Source organism: Etheostoma spectabile, chromosome 18 (assembly GCF_008692095.1).
Source record: "Etheostoma spectabile isolate EspeVRDwgs_2016 chromosome 18, UIUC_Espe_1.0, whole genome shotgun sequence".
In the NCBI taxonomy this organism is placed as follows: domain Eukaryota; kingdom Metazoa; phylum Chordata; class Actinopteri; order Perciformes; family Percidae; genus Etheostoma; species Etheostoma spectabile.
This window is the reverse complement of record NC_045750.1, coordinates 6,271,812-6,291,371: the sequence shown is the minus strand read 5'-3', so window position 1 is coordinate 6,291,371 and position 19,560 is coordinate 6,271,812. Positions and strand designations below refer to the sequence as shown.

The window sequence follows — 19,560 nt, the reverse complement described above, 5'->3', positions numbered from 1 at the left end:
TTAAACTTACAAGGAATTTGCCCTGGTGGTTGGTGCACAGGCCAACATAACAAACAAACTAACAAAAACATAATGAACATTAATATGAAATTAACAATAAATACAGAAACAAATATATACATAGATGTTTAACATAAGATAAAAGAAGCTGAATGGACTGATTGTAGAATGTGCTAAATATATCCTAGGATGTGCAATGGGCAGGTGCCATGGTATGTGCAATGGGCAGGTGCCATGGTATGTGCAATGGGCAGGTGCCATGCCAAATACCCAAACCATGGTCTTTTCACCCTACTTCCATCCAGCAGGCAATACAGGGGCCTGCGCTCCCGCTCCAACAGGCTCAGGTACAACTTCTTTCCAGAGAAGACTATGCTGAACAACACTTCACCTCCTGTCTAGCACTCTTTACTTTTTACTGCATTGCTTACCTGTTTACATTTACTCCTGCACTGTTTCATCAATGCCCTTGCACTGCTAACATATGTACTGTTTAGTATATGTACATACTCTATATTCCTTTTCTGTCACTTTTTAGACATGTACAGTAATCTGGAAAACCTGTATATATCTAAATACACACTGTTGTACATAATTAATCTCTATCATTTACATAATACTGTACTCAACCTGTACTTTGGTATGTAATGCTTCTTTTGCCCTTCTGGGTGGATGTCAACTGCATTTCATTGGCTCAGTACCTGTACTCTGCTAAATGACAACAAAGTTGAATCTAATCTAATTTCATCTAATCATAGTCCGGGATGGGAGCGGTATCGTGGCTTCTCCTCTAACTAACTACTAACTGACTACTCCTCTAAGTTTTATAATGCAAAATGTTGAATCTTTCCTTAAGTTATGAAGCGTGATTGGGACTAAGTTGGATGCTTTCTTTTATTTACTTATCAATATTGGGAAATGTTTTTGTTTTATTGTTTTTTCCCTATGAAATTCATACATTAGCAGTTTAATTTGTTAAATGAAAGGCATATGTAGACGGCTACCGAAAAGCATGTAACACATAAGCCATGCAACAACAACAAAAGATTCAGTATTAGAATTTCCATCTGAAAAAACTTTTATTTCTTGTATCTCTCTTACAGATAGATGCTATAAATACCCCAACACATTTGCCAGTTCCAGGTCTGTTGGAAATATTAGAAACATGGGAATTAATGTGGGATATATAAGGTCAAACTTCTTAATGATCTGAAAAATGATTTGGTATTCTTGAGGAGGTTTTGTCAAAGGTTATTTGGTACTGGTACTAAGCAGAAAATGTTGTTGTTCACACAAGAAGTACAACACAACAACCACCATTTATTCCTTTGAATTTGGTTACATACTGTACATCATCCCTGGACATTCGTCCAAGCACATTGTTGTTATGGTTTTTTTGCATAGGCTCAAAGTCATTTTCAGGAACTGTGAATTTGCAAAACAAAATTCATGCAGCGGCAAGCTATGCAAAGTCAGTTCAAAAACACATTCATCTGGCTAAAAGTTCTGTTCCTTTTGTTTAGTGCTGCAGTTTGCTGCTTGTCTCAGACAAAGGTAAGAAGTAAATACTTTTGGCTGATAGTCTGCTATAGAAAAGTACTTTGGTATAACAGTTGTTATTCATCTACTGTGCAGTGAATGGGTCACACATCCTGAACGAGACTTAATGTCATCAAAATGAACATGGGCTGGATTACTTGGGTTTCGTTTGTGGGTCTTCTGTGGATGTATCCAGTTTGTAAGTAGACACAATCTCCAACTACCAAAGTCTAGTGGCCTACATATACACACATGGCATGTGATATATTGTTCTCTTAAGAAATGACATTTTTGAGCATTGAAACAAGAGTACTGACATTCAGTTTGTTTAACTTGTGATCTGATTTGATTAAGGTAATTCAGGCAAGCAGAACCCTTTGGAACTTAAAAAACGTCTGTCGACCAAGGACCCCCATTTTGTTATTGTGGATAACTTCGCTGGCTTCATCACTGCAAAAAACCGTTCAAATCTGAGTGAGTCCAAACTATATTGAACATTTATTTTCATTTTTACACAGTAGTTTTTGATTGTTGCTTGGGAACAAAACATCATGCTCAGTCTGGGAGGAAGGGTGCACCTTTACAGCTATGTAATAGTGTTTGCATGACAGTAATATATTTTTGACAACCTTTTCAATAAAACCAGGTCAAAATTCCGATTTAATTTTGTTGACATATTAGAGTCAAAAAGAGAGTTTGACAGAGGGAGATTTAGATATCTCTTTTTGTCACTCCATAAAGCAGGTTTAGGTATTACATGTTGTATGAATTAGGCTATGAATGATATTTGACAAACTCCTTTGTAAACACCTCCAGAGTATAGATAGAAAACTGCAAAGCCTTTAAAGACGTGTCGATACGGGGTGTCCTCTAGCTCACCCAGTAAGAGCGTTTGCCCCATGTTGGCGGATTCCTGCAGCGGCCCGGGTTTGAATCTTACTTGTGGCCCTTTGCTGCTTCCCCCCCCATCTCTCTCCCACTTTCATGTCTATCCACTGTCACTATAATAAAGGGAAACGCCTAAAAAAATAATCTTAAAAACAAAGATGTGTAGAGATACATTTTTCTAGACACTACAGGTGATACTATCAAATAAATATTTAACTAAGAAATATCACCATGAAACCTCCCCAGGGGATTACTTACATCAAGGTAATACTACTTGTATTACCGGATTTCTAATGAGGCTTTATCTAATACAAGCTTGGTGAATTCAGGAAAAGTCTACAAACACAAATAGACAAAGTGTAGTAAAATAAAAACCTAAATGTGTATTTTTTTCTTTTTCTTTTTACATTGACATTTTATGGATGCAAAATTGCCGACAAATCTACCCGTGCATTAAAAACCTGTGTCTTGCCTTAACTTATTACTAGGTCCCTAAATGCATACAAGTTTCCCCTTTCTTACCTGTCCTTCTTTACCTGTACAAGTATATGTAGCTGATAAGTATTTAATTGTTACCCTGAATTGACAAAATATTCAGACTGTAATTTTTTGGGCATTATTTAAGTATTAGCAAACAATTGTTTTGTCTCGTCACTCTATGAGGACAGGCATTATGACTCCTGTTGTAAATAAATGTGACTTTAGACATGCTTTGATGACAGTTCGTACAAACTAAGTTCTTTCAAGCATATGCCAGCCTTTAGCTGTGCACTAGACTGGTGGCCTGTGCTGGGTGTGTGTGTCTCTCTCTCTGAGTGCATACTGGGAAAGGCTCCAACCCCCCATGAGCCCTCATTCCTTGTGCATCCATTGAACTAAGATTGGAGATTCCGATAAATTTTAGTTGCAAATAATTCTTCTTTTGGGTTTTACTGCTGTAAAATGTTGTGTGAAAGTATGCAAGAAATTATTGGAAGAATATTATGAAATTACTAAGTGACATAAACTTCTTTACCTCCAAGCTGCAGGACTTATAGTGTTTCTGCAGAAAAATCAAACTCAACAACAGTCCAACAGTGAGTATATTATATAAGAGCAGTATATAAATATTGTATACTTGTCACACAATACTAAATTGTTTTTAGACCTTAACACCAGTATTTAAACAAATAAAAAAATCTAACTGTGTTCCTGTTTTTAATTTACAGAAACCTGGGGGGAGGTGTGGCCTCAAATGCTCGGCGATTTTGTGGGCATCTCAGAATGGCATATCCGTAAGAATCTGGTTCTGTATGTCCTGAAAGGGAGGTGCAATGGAAGTTTATCAAACATCACAGGTGAATTACACTGTATTTTATGTTTTTTTTCACTGTCAATTTTCTGTGTGTGTGTGTGTGGTGTGTGTGTGTGTGTGTGTGTGTGTGTGTGTGTGTGTGTGTGTGTGTAAAGCAGTTCTGCTTCAAAGGTACAAAGATTCAAGTTGACCATTTGGATTTGTCAATATAGGTTTCTGTCCAACGTATGTCTGCAATAAGACTCTCAATGGTAAACAAACTTCCTTTACAATTAAGTTCTCATTTTGTGATTAAAAACAGAGCTAATAAAAGTATAATTACATCTGCACTTAACATAAGAAATGGAAAATGAATTGGCAATGATGACATCAAGTCTCTTTAGATTATTATATATGTGTTAGACAGTGAAACATGTTCATTTTTTTGTTTATAATCGCTCATATAGTCAGCTACCCTTACTTTATCAATTCAATAAACCCAAATGGCTAATTTCAATAACATTGTTAAATTATTGTAGATTTTTACTTTCTGAATATAGCATAGTTTTGTTCCTCTTGGCTTAGATTTCTTCTATACTGTGGATGGGATCTATAATTCTGACAATGTTTCCATTAACAGAATCTTGCCAGATAAGACGTTTGGATACAAGGACTGTATGCCAAAATGCTAAATTTGATGAAAACGTTTGCAAGAATAAAGGTGAGTTCCCTTCGGATAAATAAAGAATGAAGTTTAAACGTTTCTTTTGCAGCTCTCCAGACTATAATTTCTTATGTCTTTTATGCGCAATGCAATGCACAAAATGCTTTAGACGATGGCTTTAAGTGGCACAAAGTGTTACATAACCCTACATATTTTACCTTACAATTCTAGTTAATGCTTCAGATCCCCGGGTCAGATACCGGTACTTCATCAACATAACAGCAACAGCCACCAACTGTCTCAACTGTGACAATCCAGTGCAAGAGCCCGATACGAAAATTAAGATGAATGTAACAATTCAAACTGAAGATGGAGGAAACTTCAACGCTGCCGAAGCTGCGTAAGTCATGCTTCATGAATTTATTTTTCGTTTTCTTGCCGAGAAGGAGAGCGAAAGATTAATAGGTGTAGAGCTTGTTCACAGAGACTGAAGATTGGAAACAGCAAATATAAATGCAAAAAATGGCAATTTGCATGGAGACCTAACAGTATCCTGGCAAGTCATAATCATACAAGATACAATGTGTTAATTAGTGAACTAACTTTATTTTTAAACTTTGGACAGTAGCAAGAAGCCTTTCCCCCCATTTTTCCAGTTTTAAAGCTAAGCTAAGCTAAGCTAATCTCCTCCCTGCTCAAGCTCTCCATAATGGTTTGAACTTTTCCTTTGAACAGTTAAGAATTCAAACATGGAACATGTATTAGACATTTAAAGATGCTTTTCAAAAATGTATTATTATTTTGAGCATAAAACATTGTATGTGAAGTCTTCTATTGTAAATACAGCCTTTTGAATATTCTGTCAACAGTGGAATCATGAACAAAATGGCCGACCTGGCCAAAGCCATGAACGAGTCTTCAGCTGCATTGACTGTGGCAGAAGGAGTTACGGGTATCTTAGTGAAAACAGAGGAGGCAGAGCCCGCGGACATACGGGAAGTCTCCATTGCTTACAGCTCTCCAAATGACAACATGAATGTGGGTGAATTACTTTTTATTTGTGCTGTGTAGTAACATTCTCAATACAGACTTCACAAAAACAGTATTTTTTGGATGTGATGATTATCTCAGCCACCTGCTAACTTGAGATTGATGGAGTATTGGTCTTCAAGGATATGTTATCCAGCCATGCTGGCTCTCATTTAGAAATTATTTGTTTTTATTCAACTTTTTCTCTTATTTGTTTTCTGTCCAAGAGTGAGGTGAAAGGCTCGCCAATCTAGCCTTGACAGAAAGACTGCAGAAGAAGGCAGGGGGAATTACTCCTGTTTCCGGCAAAACATATTCAAAAACTCTAAAGCTTACTAATTAATGTTGTGTCATGCTGTTAAATCTGTTTAAATGTAACAAGACTGAGGCTGCAGCCATGCTAGCAGCTCTGTGAGGCTGTTAGCACAGCAATACTTTGAGCTAAATGCTAATGTTAGTGACTTTGCTAAAATGCAAATGTTTAATAGATAAAATGTATACCATGTTACTATCTTTCTGTAGTGTAGCGTGTTAACATGCTAAGTTTTGCTAATTTGCATTAAACAAGAAAAACCGCTAAGGCTGATGAGAAGATAGATACCACATGAAAAGACCAAAACCAACAATGTGTTAGTGCGTCCCTCAGTACTTTCCAACTTACCTAATACTGTATGTTTGGAAGGATGTAAATCTTTAAAAGTAGGTCAGAAAGTTTTTTTCCTGATTTAAAAAAGGCTAAATAGTTTCCTAAATACAAAATACTAAGTAATTTCCTGGTTTATAATTAAACCCTCTAAAAGCGAATATATTCATAATTTCTTTAAAACAGCACTGTACATGATTTTGTCAACAAACCTGTTGTGCTCTTCTCTGCAGATTATTGGAGACAAAGATACTCTGGCTACATTTTCAAGATCTGTCACAGTGTCAAAAGAAGCGCTTACAAAATGTAGTTTGGAAAATGGCACAGCATTTTCAGCTGTTCTCCGATTCCTCAATCTCACTTCGGTAAGAAAAATATCTCATTTTGACCTTCAATGATTCAGTAGAGGCTGGCTCATGTTACTTTTTTTATGTGTTCTATTTTTTCAGGATGAGAAGAACAGCACTGTTTTAGGTAATGAGGTTATTGCAGTTGAAATGGGAACCACTATCACCAATCTCACAGACAAAATGAAGATCAATTTTTTGAACATGAAATACGTAAGTAAAAAAAAAAAAACTTTGTTGAGTTTGTTTGTTATCCAAGAGCAGATTTTTTAAAATTTATATGTTGTTTTGTTTACAGAAAGGAATTCCTTCTTGTCATTCATGGAATGGTGAAGGTATTTTTCCCCACTTGTTAATTTACTTGTTGATATAAGAAATCCCTCAAAGCTTTACAACTTTCTCTTTATGATTTATTTGTCATTGGCTTACATGCAAATTAATGTAAGTGTAACAAAGGTTGTTCCTCTGAAGACTAGAATATACCTTTTTCACAGGCAGGTGTAAATAGTTAAATGAATGATGACTGAACTTGAAAGATAAACAGCAATAGGCATCGTTATTAGGACACCTAAATGCGTTTTGAAGGGGCACAAGGCTGCAAACATTTTTTTCAAGCTTTGCTGGTGAACAAAGCCTAATCTGGTGCTTCAATTTGTTTGCAAAAATACAATCTTTGCTAATCTGTATTGTCGCCCAAAAATTAAAAACCAGCAGCTGATTGGACAAACGCGTCACATCGGTCTGGCTTCTCTGGAATTTCAAACTCAACCATAATGGCGGCTCGTTTGGAATATAATCTCGTCTTTTACGAAAATAGTGTTTCTGAAAACATTTAAATTGAGAAATAGGCCATGCAGTTGCTGAATCTGTCTTCGTTTCAGATCGACAAAGGTCAGTTTAAAAGATTTTCGTCCGATTTTGAGAGGCGTTCTTCTGGCGCATCCCACTCGTAATTTCCGGGTTAGCACTCCACCGATTAGATTGGTCATTGAGTCCGACGGCCCGCCCCCCGATTCAAGATGTCAAGTCGGCCAAAATGAAGGCTGAAGGCTCCTCCGGCTGACAACGGCACAGAACACACTGAACAGACTCCAGTCACTGACCTCGCCAGGCTGTCCGACGGCCGACTATCGGGTTGGTGTGTCAGCACCTCAAACCTGACTGACTGGAGCTTTGATGTTTCAGTCGTGTTGTCGTTCCTCACTCAAATGCACTCCAGTTTCAGCTCTGCACGACTGCCATGCTATTTTTCTGTCTTCTAGGGAGTCGACCAAACTGGACGGATGACGGATGTCAGACAAAATTTGATGAACGTAACATTTTTTGCGAGTGTTCGCATTTGACATTTTTTGCTATCTTAATGGTGAGTTTCACATCTTTTGTAATATATTTGTAATATTCATAACAAACTAAGCTTCATCCTTTCAACTGACATTCCCAAGGGAATACAAATATGTAGACATTCCTCTGTATAACGGTAAGTCTTGATTGCTTCTTCATTTTGTATTTACTCCCTTCGTTGTGAAATTCATCATAAACCATCCTCATTACCAATGCCTATCCCTGTGATAAAATATTCAATTTTTTTATTTTGCAGACTCCTCTTAATGAAACCATATCTAGTTCTGACCTGAACAACCTCACCATCATCACCCAAGTTGGCTGTGGCTTGTCCATATTCTTCCTCAGCATAGTCCTCTTCATGCACTTCCTGCTGAGGTAATCATAACATGTCTCCAAAATTTCTTCAGATTAAATAGTGTTTTTTCCCCCGAGAAACATCCAGGAAATAATCAGGAAAGTATGCACACATAGAATAAAGTGTTAGCTTTATTTCAAAATAAAGGTCTACATGCTGTTAAAAAATCTTCGCATGTTTAGTAGAATTACAATATCATTTTTCAATTAAGTAATTGTTGGTCGGCCAAAAATAAGTCCACTTTAAAAATAGTTTTAAAAAAAACCATGTAACGTCTATAGACATACATTTTGGTTTTCAGATTATGTCATGAGTCATTTTGTACCCACCACGTTTTTTGTAAACCTCAAGCTCAATTTAGTTAAAAACAAACAACTCACAATTCTTGAGAGACAGATGCCAACAAATCCACAAAAATGTCTATCCTGCAGGGCAGGCACAGACACAGCCATTCTGCTGCTGCGCTGGCTACAAACTTCTTTACTTTCCTATCTCCTCTCTCTGAGTCTGATGTCACGTCAAGTCACATTGTCAACATGGATACATGAAGCAGAACATAGTGGGTCATATTTTCATTGATTTTTGAAAACTTAAAGGTGCCCTGCCACCTGTATTTCATTGCTTTGTGGTCAAATCTGAAGTTCTACCATGGTGTCTTTCATGGAAGAAATGCTTTGGTCATTTTGTTTCAAGCCATTCTAGCGTGGTATAGAAACCCTGCAAGAAGACATAGCTTGATTTGTGCCAGTTCTCTTAATAATCAACGAACTAAGCTGCTTGACTTCGATTGGCTAACAGCTAGCCAATGAGAGACTGGCTATCAGCATCCTTTACCCAGCTCATGAATAGTAATGAGCTCAGGCAACATGACATCAGACTGACCAGCTTTTGTTATTGGCCTGATATCTTCTCTTATTTCTTTCAGAGGCTAGAGCTGACAGAGGATGTAGCCGTTCATTTTCGTATTCACGACATAACACAAACACATATGGAACTAACATATTTCAAAAAATGCAAGTAAAAACGTTTTTTTGTGGCAGGGCACCTTTAAGGCTTTCCTCTTCATAAAACGTGTCGGATATCATCACATTTTTGTATTACATTTTTATTAATTTACATTAGTAAGCTACAGGACAGCATCAAAACACGACTTGCCAAAGAGAAGACTTCTGAAAATGCTCTTCTGAATGCGTCTCTTGTTGTTGTCATGGAGAGATATGAGTCCTCAGGTGATTTGACTGCTACTACAACAAAGATGGAACAGAAGTTTGATAACTCACTCTGTAGCTAAAACAGAGAGCTCATCACACAGGGGGAAAAGAGGAGCTGCAGCAATGTGCAGTACAACAAAAATATGGTGTATTTTGAAAATGAAATGATGTACACCTATTCTGGTATAACATTTACAATTATGAACCTGAAAATTAGCATAATATGAGCACTTTAATACTAATTTTGTATCTCTATTGCAAAGTATTTTTAGTAAACAAAAAAACATCTCTGGTCAATGGTTGTTTTTTGTTTTGCTGCCGTTAATGTAGTGAAAGTTTATGTAAATAAGCCTTCCTTTCCAAAACACTGTGGTAAGTTATTTTAAAAATCCACAGTAGGGAAATGAGACTGTTGAATAGTTGCTGCATTGTTAGAGTAATATGGAAACAACTGTCATGATCCCAATGAATGCCTTATGAAAATAAAAGAAGATCCCATCTGTCTCTTTCCATACGGAGTATGATTACAGAGATAACTTAAGACCACTGCTACACGTACCTTTGCTTTTAAACACTGTTTAGAGGCCAATAAAGTAGTGATAATCTTATGTATATAATATACTGTACATGCATTATGCATACAATTGCAAATAATTATACTTATATGACTGAGTTTGCATTCTATACGAATAATGCATATAACACTGCATCGAAGGATGAATTTGACGTGTTATTACATTATCAATAGACTTCTGTGATCACAAGTCTGACTAACATTATCAACTCCTTTTCCATTAATACTATATCAATAATGAGACAATGATAAATTGCAATGATTAAAGAGGTGGAGGAAGTAATTAGTGTCTTTACTTTAGCTTCACCTGTAAACCAATCACAAGTAAAAGTGCTATATAATGGATAAATAAAATAGTAGTAGTGGAGTGTAAGTACAATACCTAAAGTAAGTTCATGAAAATGTAAATAATCAAGTACCTCGAATTTGTTTTGTCTGACAGTCCAAAAATTTTATTGAATTGAATTTACAATTATATAAAGCAAAAGAAGAAGCAGAACATTACCATGTTTGAGAAGTTGTAACCAGTGAATGTTGCAAGATATGAGTCCAAAAATGTACTAATTATCAAATCTATATTGTCATTTCAACTAAATGCCTGATTCTTTGTTCAAAATATATAAAATATGATAATTTGTCTATTTACAATCATAAAAGTATGGGAACCCAAAAGAAATACTATAACATAGCATGACTTCTCTGTTCATTTTGTCTCCTAACAGGAAGACCAAGGCCAGCAATACCACAACGATTCTCATCCACCTGGTTTCAGCCATGTCTCTGCTCAACTTCGCTTTCCTAATCAACAGCTATGTGGCAAATCTGAAGAGCTCTGTGATTTGTAAGATCATGGCGGCTCTCATGCATTACTTCATGTTGGCCACTTTCACTTGGTTTGCTGTGCAAGCCTTCCACCTCTGCTTGCAGCTATATGCCGGGGGCCAGATTGTAATCCGTCACTACATACTCAAAGTCTCCATTGTCAGTTGGGGTGAGTAAAGTACACGTCATTACTTTCTGCGGTGTGATCTGAATGTGGACATGACGTTTGAAAGTCTGTGGTTTGTTGGTCAATTTTCATTTTCCATTCACAGTACTACCAAGTGTAGTTGGAATTGTACTGCTCATATTAGGAAAATATGGTGAACAACTCATTCACACTAATGACAGTGATCAAACCGTGGCCATGTGAGTCTGTGTATTACATATTTAATATATTGAATAATACAGTAGAGACACATTTCTTGTCCTTTACTGACATGTCTTTCTGTTCCAAGGTGCTGGATAACAGACAATTTGGTGCACTACGTTGTTAACATAGGCTACTATGTTTCGGTCTTCATCTTCACCTTCACTACCTTCATCCTCATACTTTCCCGGCTCTTCTTTCTCAAGAAAGCGAACACCAACCAAAAGAGCACAAATGGCAAAAGTATTGTAATCATCCTGGGACTCTGTTGCATGCTGGGTATCACTTGGGGGTTTGCCTTCTTCGCCTACGGTGCCCTCCGGATCCCCTCGTACTACATTTTCACAGTCCTCAATTCTTTCCAAGGTTTCCACAACTTTGATATTTTTTCACTGTATTAATCTGTATCTTTTTGAATAGTTTAATCCCACTTTTTACTAACTGCTCATGTAAGTACATTTTTACTCAAAGGATAAGTAATATCTTCATACAGATTATCTCCTCTGTATGGGAAATATTGTATGTATATATTTACACTTAGTGGCCACTTTGAGGTACACCTGGACAATCCAATACAACTGTTCTGCAGTTAAGTTTACTTTTATGATACTTATAATGTTCACGGATTGTTTTGACACGAGAGGTGATATTTCATTATATTTTTTAGCATTGAGGTCATAGTTAGTGGTGGTATTGTACTGGACTACATTGTACTGAGAGTAGTTTGTAATATTCTGCTTCCCTCATGTATAGGAATAGGGAGGGCTAAAAAATAGAAACACCTCTCAATATGATGTCGTCAATTACAACACCATCACAAACTACAACCTCAACATATAATTTACACATTCTTGACAAAAAAGTGATCATAATCTTTGTCAAGGTAGAATTTATGGCAGAGCTTTTGCATTTAATTGCACTAGATTGTACAGGTGTACCTAATAAATTGGACACTGAGTGTATATGTGCATTTGTATGTGAAAGGGCTCACTCATAATGACAAACAGTTGTTTTTTTTCCCCCAAATCCGCCCTAATTTATGGTCTGCAACTTTACTGTTTTGGCTGACTCTTACAGCTCTCATTGGCATCATTTCTGGCTGCAGCTGGCAGATGTTTAACAAAATGCTCTCATGAATTCACTGTTTGCTACCTGCCCAGCACCAAATGGCAGATGAACAAAAAAGAGACTAGCTTGTAAAAAATAATGTAGTGCCCAACAGCTTTAGGGGAACGAATGTGAACATTGGACTTAATACACCATGTAGCCAGAGACACAACTCCAAATGAATGATAATGTTGCTCTGTATCTCCTTACAAGTTTGCCATATCAACTTTATAGAGGTGTTTACAGCTTATATTACTGGCACCAAGAGGAAATGCAACAAAAACACATTTGTTGGCTACAGCAGTTACTTTGTTTCAGTGGTTATTACAACAGTATTGTATTATTCCACCACTAACTGCATTTAAACCTGAGAAGCAAATTAAAGCATATTCAATGGAAGTAAAAGGATGGATAACTGTAAGAAATAAAACCCAACTACATGAGCAATGAGTGTAAAGTAGCGATAAACTAATAATGCATTACATTTTCTAGGTTAAAATTGTCCCAATGAGTGACCATTTCTCTTTGCCCGGCAGGTTTCTTCCTGTTCATCTACTACTATAACACCAGCTCAGGAGACATAACCGGTGGTGCGAGCAATCATAAAAACTCAAACAGCGTCAACACTATTAAAACCAGCCTGGACAGCTTTGAGAACCCCTACACTAGTCCGCCCAAAGGACTAAAGAGCAATGAAAAGGTCAGCTTGAAGTAACTTGAGACTACAAGCAAGTACTAAGAATAAACTGGAACGTGTACTAATGCATGCCTTTGTAAAATGAATCTTTCCCGACATATTTGATAGTCATTAGAATGTATAGGGAAATTGCTTCAATACTCCATATTACTCCTCTTTTATTTTGTACTTGTGTATTTAATCTTAGGATCAGAATTTGGCTTGAACAATTTCCTTCAGTAAGGATCATAAAAGGGTGTCATACAGTTTCTAATTAATGACTTTTAGAACTTTTTTGTAATGCAAAAATGTATTGTATTTCTTTTTGACAGATTATTTTTAATGGTATGCTTTTAAAATGATTAAGTGCTTGTTCAGGGCTCTCTGATCTTCCACATATATACAAAATATCTATAGTTGCGGATAGACTCGCACCTGTTCCACCCATTTGAACTGGCAGTGTTTAAAAGCATATTTGTACTCTTTAAAATATGAAAAGATTACTGAGGATATAAGAATCATTTATTCAGTCACACAAACATTAAAACATACAAATTGTTATTACTATTACAACAAAAGAGCTTCTGCTTCCTTGAGAGCTTGCTCCATTTCAGCAGCCTTCAGGGAAAAGTTCTCCCGTTCCTGCATCATATGTTGCCGTGCTTTAGTGAGTTCTGTCATTGTTGCTTGGATTTCCTACAAGTGTGTAAAATGAGGAACATTTAAAAACACACTCCAACCCTCCCTTAAATTTACTACAAGAAATAGCAAAGTTACATTGGCCAAATACGAAGGAGTGTGACTCACCTCTAGCCGAGCACGTTGCTGTGATGCAGTGTCTCCAAACACTTTTAGTTCATTCAGCAGGTCTGTGGAGACACTCTGAAATGGAGACAATTAAAATGTGTGTTTAATAGGGGAGAACCAGGACAAATGTAACCGTTTTTAATTAAACGTAATTCACAAAAGATATTGTAAAACACTAAAAGCTAATATTTTGTCACTAGCAGCCTACAATACATCTGTATTCAATATTTGGCAACATATGGTACATATAAGTGTTTTTCCAGATAGATTGCTGCGGGTCTATACGTCGTGGTGAATGTCAGTTAACAACTCATTGCCGTCATTGTGAAGCACGCATCTTGCAGTTATGGAAATACCATGCACAATGCCATTTATATAGCTAGAATAATACACGTTTCTATAGTACAAAATGTTATTTCACTCTAGAGCCCAGGTGATAAAGGATTTTCTAAGGCTGATATCGATACAAATATTTGGTTATTTAAAAATCTAATATTCCACTATATCGGCCGATATATGTATATTTTAAAAAATGTATCCAGAAATGGTAAAAAAACATGAACGGATTTCCCAAACATTAGTTGTTTGCAGTTATTTATGAGTCCTTACTAAAATAATATGATAATACAGTGAATAAAATGTATAAAAATACAAACTTAAGATATGAAACCTAAAATCATTTGAACAAAAACAACAACAAAAATCAAAGAGTTGCCAACAGGGACATTGTAAAGAGCCTTCAGGTGGACAAACTATACAACGCCAACACTCATAACATGATTGAAGGGTGTTTCGTCCGTTCTAATTTTGTATTCATTTATTGGCCATTATAAGTACAGATACTGATACCCCCTGATATATCAGTCAGGCTCTATTTCACTCTGTTCTTATGTGAGTTAGGCCACCGCACATCCAAATGTGTGCCCTTCATGACCCACAGGCCGTCAGTCTCCATAGGTTAACATGGCAACACTTGACCCCCTACCTGATAGCCCCAAATATATTTACATCTTTCTAAAACCACTTTTCCATGTCTCACCTGTATAAAATATAGTATATATATTTTTTGTCACTTTTTTTTTTTTTATTGTGTGGTTATGTGGTATAGTATAACAAGTGCACGTGTTAGTTATTTGTGTGAGTTTGATAAAGCATATGATAAATAAAACATGACTGTAAACAGAAATAAAGTATACGCACCATAACTTCTTTTCTTTGATCTTCATGGTTTCGTGAAGCTTCTCCAACCCTTTCTCCTAAAACTAAAAATGAATGTGATGTTTTCCATCAAGCAACAAGTGAACTTTAGCCAAGAAAAAATACATTATGAAAATGGTAATACATATTCACCTGGGTCTATATTGGCTGAGACGAGGAGTACGTGACAGTCCTTCAGGTTTTTCTGTACCTCTGTATTCTCTTTTACAAGGTCACTGTACTGCAGCTCCAACTCAGCTACTCTTTGCTGCAACACAACAAGGAAAGAAATGATGTACAATTGCAGTGGACAACAAAGACAAGTGAACTTCTCCCAGCAGGAGGAGTATAAACAAAAATACTTTGTTATGTTACAATCCTACACATTTTTATCAAAATCCATCCCTGCACCTGTATCTCTGTGAGGTTTTTCTGAAGATCCTCATTGGTAGCCATCAGATGCTGATTTTGCTCCTTGACCTCTGCCTGTCGCCCATACCTGGTGGAGATCCTACAGACAGGTGCGACATAAAGTTGTGAAAAAAGGCTAAAGCCCACAATATGTTCAGGACATGCAATGCAATGTATGTCTTACCCTTTGTGAACCTTTAGAGCAACAACATTTCTGGAAGACAAAAGTGAAAAATGCAATTCAATAACATCAACTGTAGAGCAAACAGAGTATAGAGTTGATTAGAAATGTCTTACTTTGGCACGTTTTCAGTTTGAGGTTTAAGGATACCATCTAATTTTTGGGCATTTGTTGATGCAGATACAGTTGCTGTGTCTCTAGATTCAGGTTTGTGAACGGGTTTTTTTGTTCCTGCAGGTAACTGCACACCTGGGAAACACAGAATATTGTCAATCATACATCAGGTTTGTTTGACTAGCTATATAAAATGAAGATAAACAATAATATCATCACCACTAAAGCGCCAAAACACAGCTTACATGCTCACCTCTTGGAATTTTTGAAGACATTGCTGACAAGCTGTTGTGCGATTAATAAAGAGGCCAGAAAGGCAGAACAATTCCCAAAGGCACCTGTATGAAGAAAAAGAAGAAAAGCTACAACTACAACTTCAAACATGTTCTGTTTATTGGTATTCTAAAGATTCAAGAGCGTAATCATGGATTACCGAACCCTATATGTGACATTGCGAGAACATAAAAATGGACGTATTTTGAATTGAGTTTGGTGCTTCTTTTCAAATACAACATTCGGCGCAAAACTTATACATACCAAGCTGATCTTAGGTGCTAGTTAGTCGTTAATACAAATGTGTGAAATGGTTCAATAACATAACATGAACTGCCTACCTTTCGGGACAAGTTAATGCAACGAAATTTGTCAATAGTCGGTTGACCAGCAATTTAAAAACGTCCCGCCCTCTATGATCAATTCCGGTTTGAATACGCTATTTCCTGTATGAAGAGAACTACTTTTCGCTTCTGGTCGTCAGGTGTTTTGTATTTCTTGATTAAGTCGAGCTAAGCGTTGTATGTATTCTTTTTTGTGTTTGCATATGTTGAGTTAACTTTACCAAAATCTCTAAACCGTCTCTGGCTTTACTGCACTAACGATAGCTAGCTAACAGAAGTCGCGGACTCGAGAAAGTAGAATAGTGGAATGCGCATGCGTGGAGGCGGCTAAATTCAAACCTAAAGACGTTAGCATTACACGTCTGATCGAGGGAGGCTCGTTGACGTTATCTAGAGCTTGTAGGTTCTCACATCGACCGAGCTAAAAATAAGCGACATGAAAAGTATTTTAAGTTAACGTAAAGTAAGACGAACACAATCGTATCCGACGAGGAATTAAACTCATTACAACTACAAGGTATGCGCTGTATGCTTTTTTGTTGTTCAGTTTTTTCCCATGTTCATATTGTCTGTGGCAGACAGACGTTAGCGTTAGCTTGCTAACTATGGTGAAATAAGTGACGTTAACGTCAGTTTGTTTTCTGTAATGAATTAAAGATAAATAGGAAGTCATTAAATATTTAGAAAGAAAGTTGTTTTGTTGACAAAAATGAAATGCATTTCCACCTAACGTAAATTATGTCATATTTGGTTTAACAAATTGACCTATTTTTTTGAATGAAGTTCGGTGCAATTTTCCAAATACAATAAGCGGTGCAAGTGGCGTTAACATATCAAACGTCTAACGTTAGCTAGTTGACGTTAGCTGTTAAAGGGGGAATCCATCGTTTCATTGTGTGTCGATCCTAACACATAATTGAATCATATATGGTAGTAAGGGTGCAAGAAATGTCGACTCAATATCGTTATTGCAATATATCTACAGATACTACACACACACACACACACACATACATACATACATACATACATACATACATACATACATACATACAACATACATACATACATACATACATACATATACACACAGTTTGTGATGAAAAAAAATTGTGTCGGAGAATTGTGATTCATATTTTCCCCCAAATTGTGCCGGCCCTAATATATGGCAGAATCTGTGAGTTGCTGTATCAAGCTCTGTTTTCCTTTGTTCACAGTTGAAAATGGAGCCTCTGGATCCTGCCAAGAATGAGTGAGTGACAATAATGTTATATGTTGTGAGAAAGCACAGCGTTGTGCCTGAACTTCAAAGCAGACTGCAGATTACTTAAAGGCCATCCATAGACCTGACATTAACATTAATTTGGGGATTTTGATGGTTGATAGGTAGACTTACATTGTTTATAATAATAATAAATATCCTATATGCACATTCACCGGAGCTGATTACTGGTTTTCATCCTCTGTGTTACAGTGAAGGCAGTGGATTCACCAGGCGGCGCATTTCTTCGGTCAGTGCTAAAAATAATTTATATTTTAAAATAAAAACTGTAAACAAATCAGTGACTTGATCCATAAAGTCTGCAATTTTCTTTATTTTTAGATTTTAAAAGCTCCACAGAGATCATCAATGAAATTCTCTGACCCAGTGCAACAGGAAAACGTGGTAACTAGACTGCTTAAACATTGTATATGTAAAATTGGTCATTTTTAATGTAATTCAATTTAAGCTCCAACCATACTATAATTTTTTAAGTATCAATTCTCACCCTAAGGATACAATTCAGTGGTAACAATTTTTCTTATGGTTTGAATTTTTAATTTATTTTCACTTAGGTGGAGTGTGCTAAACCAGTGGAAAAGAGGAATTCAAGAAGAGTCAGTTTTGCCCCTGCCAACAATGTTCTCCTGTTCTCAAAGTGAGACACTAGAAAACAAGTCATGCTTAATTTTCCTCAAGGGCACTGGCCTTTTAAACCTAATTGGTATTTTATCTTTTCCAGGGATGGAAAAAATGCCTCTCCTGCCAAAAATCCTTTACAAGAGTTAATAATGACAAGTAAGTATGTATGACCATGTGATAAACAAAGATACACTATATATATATGAAAACCTTGTAATATTTGTCCTCTGTTATTTCACAGCAGCGGCAGCCACAAACAATCGGTAAGGTGACTTGATCTTTGAGCTACATATTTAGCTGTTGACCTCACTAGCATGGACAAAACCGTTGATTTTAAATGCTTATCTTTGACTTGTATTCTTACCAAACCAGTCAAAATGTTCTGTATTAACAACAGCAATGTCGTGTGTTTCCTTTCATAAGGGTCCAGGTGGCCCTCACTGAAGATGGGATTCAACCAATTACAGGTAGGATACTTTTTTTTTTTTTAATTCAGACAACTATTAACACATGCTCACACTATCTGTTACAGTGTAAGATGACTTACTAAATTCAATTCTTGAAATTCAGGAATGGAAACTCTATTGAATGCTCCTCTACATGCTTCTCAACAAGGGCATAAGGTGAGCTTGAAGTCACTTTGGTTAAAATGCTTTCTTATGACTGTATGTAATATATTATTAGAATGCTTCATTATAATGTTCATGAGAGATGATGTAAAACTTGATAGTTGTGTACTGTTCACCAGGTCAACTTTGATACTGTGGGTGGCTTAGGGGAGAAAACCGTGATGTTTTCTACAAATGATGAATTCATGGACATGACCCACAGTCACACGATAAACATTGCCGGTGATGCAGAATTACTTGGAGATATTTCCCTCCAGAACTATGACCCTTTACCCTCTAGAAGAGAGAAAACGGCAATGTTCAGTGTGAATAATGGATCCATGGCGAGAAATGTATCCTCATCGGTGCCTTCTTTGGACACTGAATTTGAAAACTTCCTTGACAGTCACTCTAAACAAAGTAGCCCCAGCCCTAGCCTGGTCGTCACAAGAACAAAGCATGCTCCTGTTGCACCCTCTGAAGAAGCAAACCGCTCTCTGGCACAGATTAAAACCCAAAGGGCTGATGTGGATAAAGAAAACCAAGCTCCAACTTCAGTTTCAGCTGTGATGGAGAAGTCACTTAATCCATCCAAGAAGATTGGTGAATTATCTTACAGAAGTGCACTCTGTCCAGAAGATGATATAAGCATGGATATGACAGAACCTGAGGCAGACTGCATGCTGGGATTCACTGATGATGATGATGATCCTTTCCAGTGTCTTTTTCCCACACAAGAAATGTACTCCCGCTTTGACAACAGAGTGTTACAGACAGCAGAGAAGACCAAACAGCAGAAAAGCAGTAAAACGCTGGCATCCTTTAACCCTAAAGGTATTGAATTTTGCATCAACTAATAACTGATTATTGATTTAGTCAGTAG

The 19,560-nt window shown here is 36.7% G+C and overlaps 3 protein-coding genes across 6 annotated transcripts in view; 2 read left to right on the top strand and 1 right to left on the bottom strand.

Moving 5' to 3' along the window:
- The first annotated feature begins 1,514 nt into the window (after nucleotides 1–1,514).
- LOC116706750 (adhesion G protein-coupled receptor G3) lies at nucleotides 1,515–14,277 on the top strand. Of its 2 annotated transcripts, none has more exons than XM_032543731.1 (18): nucleotides 1,515–1,554; nucleotides 1,636–1,738; nucleotides 1,894–2,013; nucleotides 3,450–3,503; nucleotides 3,636–3,764; nucleotides 3,934–3,972; nucleotides 4,341–4,421; nucleotides 4,596–4,764; nucleotides 5,234–5,402; nucleotides 6,270–6,401; nucleotides 6,486–6,596; nucleotides 6,682–6,718; nucleotides 7,646–7,746; nucleotides 7,981–8,102; nucleotides 10,590–10,858; nucleotides 10,962–11,055; nucleotides 11,145–11,422; nucleotides 12,700–14,277. In XM_032543731.1, exons 2-18 carry the CDS (start codon nucleotides 1,678–1,680, stop codon nucleotides 12,876–12,878), a joined length of 2,145 nt encoding a protein of 714 aa, XP_032399622.1. In that variant the 5' UTR covers nucleotides 1,515–1,554; nucleotides 1,636–1,677; the 3' UTR covers nucleotides 12,879–14,277. The 2 variants fall into 2 exon arrangements, with proteins under 2 accessions (XP_032399622.1, XP_032399623.1); XM_032543732.1 differs by having other exon boundaries at nucleotides 1,522–1,554; nucleotides 3,456–3,503.
- Nucleotides 13,347–16,408, bottom strand: knstrn (kinetochore localized astrin (SPAG5) binding protein). Of its 2 annotated transcripts, none has more exons than XM_032543740.1 (9): nucleotides 16,388–16,408; nucleotides 15,803–15,887; nucleotides 15,552–15,684; nucleotides 15,439–15,468; nucleotides 15,255–15,354; nucleotides 14,997–15,111; nucleotides 14,847–14,908; nucleotides 13,647–13,721; nucleotides 13,347–13,535 (listed from the first exon to the last, which is right to left on the bottom strand). In XM_032543740.1, exons 2-9 carry the CDS (start codon nucleotides 15,822–15,824, stop codon nucleotides 13,407–13,409), a joined length of 666 nt encoding a protein of 221 aa, XP_032399631.1. In that variant the 5' UTR covers nucleotides 15,825–15,887; nucleotides 16,388–16,408; the 3' UTR covers nucleotides 13,347–13,406. The 2 variants fall into 2 exon arrangements, with proteins under 2 accessions (XP_032399631.1, XP_032399630.1); XM_032543739.1 differs by lacking the exon at nucleotides 16,388–16,408 and adding an exon at nucleotides 16,164–16,182.
- knl1 (kinetochore scaffold 1) overlaps nucleotides 16,267–19,560 on the top strand; it is a 17,412-nt gene continuing 14,118 nt past the window's right edge. Inside the window, exons 1-10 of one of the 2 annotated variants that reach the window (XM_032543730.1) lie at nucleotides 16,267–16,306; nucleotides 17,384–17,418; nucleotides 17,641–17,677; nucleotides 17,770–17,832; nucleotides 18,003–18,085; nucleotides 18,170–18,225; nucleotides 18,311–18,332; nucleotides 18,493–18,536; nucleotides 18,640–18,692; nucleotides 18,818–19,511. In XM_032543730.1, coding sequence (XP_032399621.1) covers nucleotides 17,390–17,418; nucleotides 17,641–17,677; nucleotides 17,770–17,832; nucleotides 18,003–18,085; nucleotides 18,170–18,225; nucleotides 18,311–18,332; nucleotides 18,493–18,536; nucleotides 18,640–18,692; nucleotides 18,818–19,511 — 1,081 coding nt within the window. In that variant the 5' untranslated portion in view covers nucleotides 16,267–16,306; nucleotides 17,384–17,389. Of the gene's footprint in view, nucleotides 16,307–16,447; nucleotides 16,684–17,383; nucleotides 17,419–17,640; nucleotides 17,678–17,769; nucleotides 17,833–18,002; nucleotides 18,086–18,169; nucleotides 18,226–18,310; nucleotides 18,333–18,492; nucleotides 18,537–18,639; nucleotides 18,693–18,817; nucleotides 19,512–19,560 lie in introns of those variants that run through there. The other variant, XM_032543729.1, reaches the window with a different exon arrangement.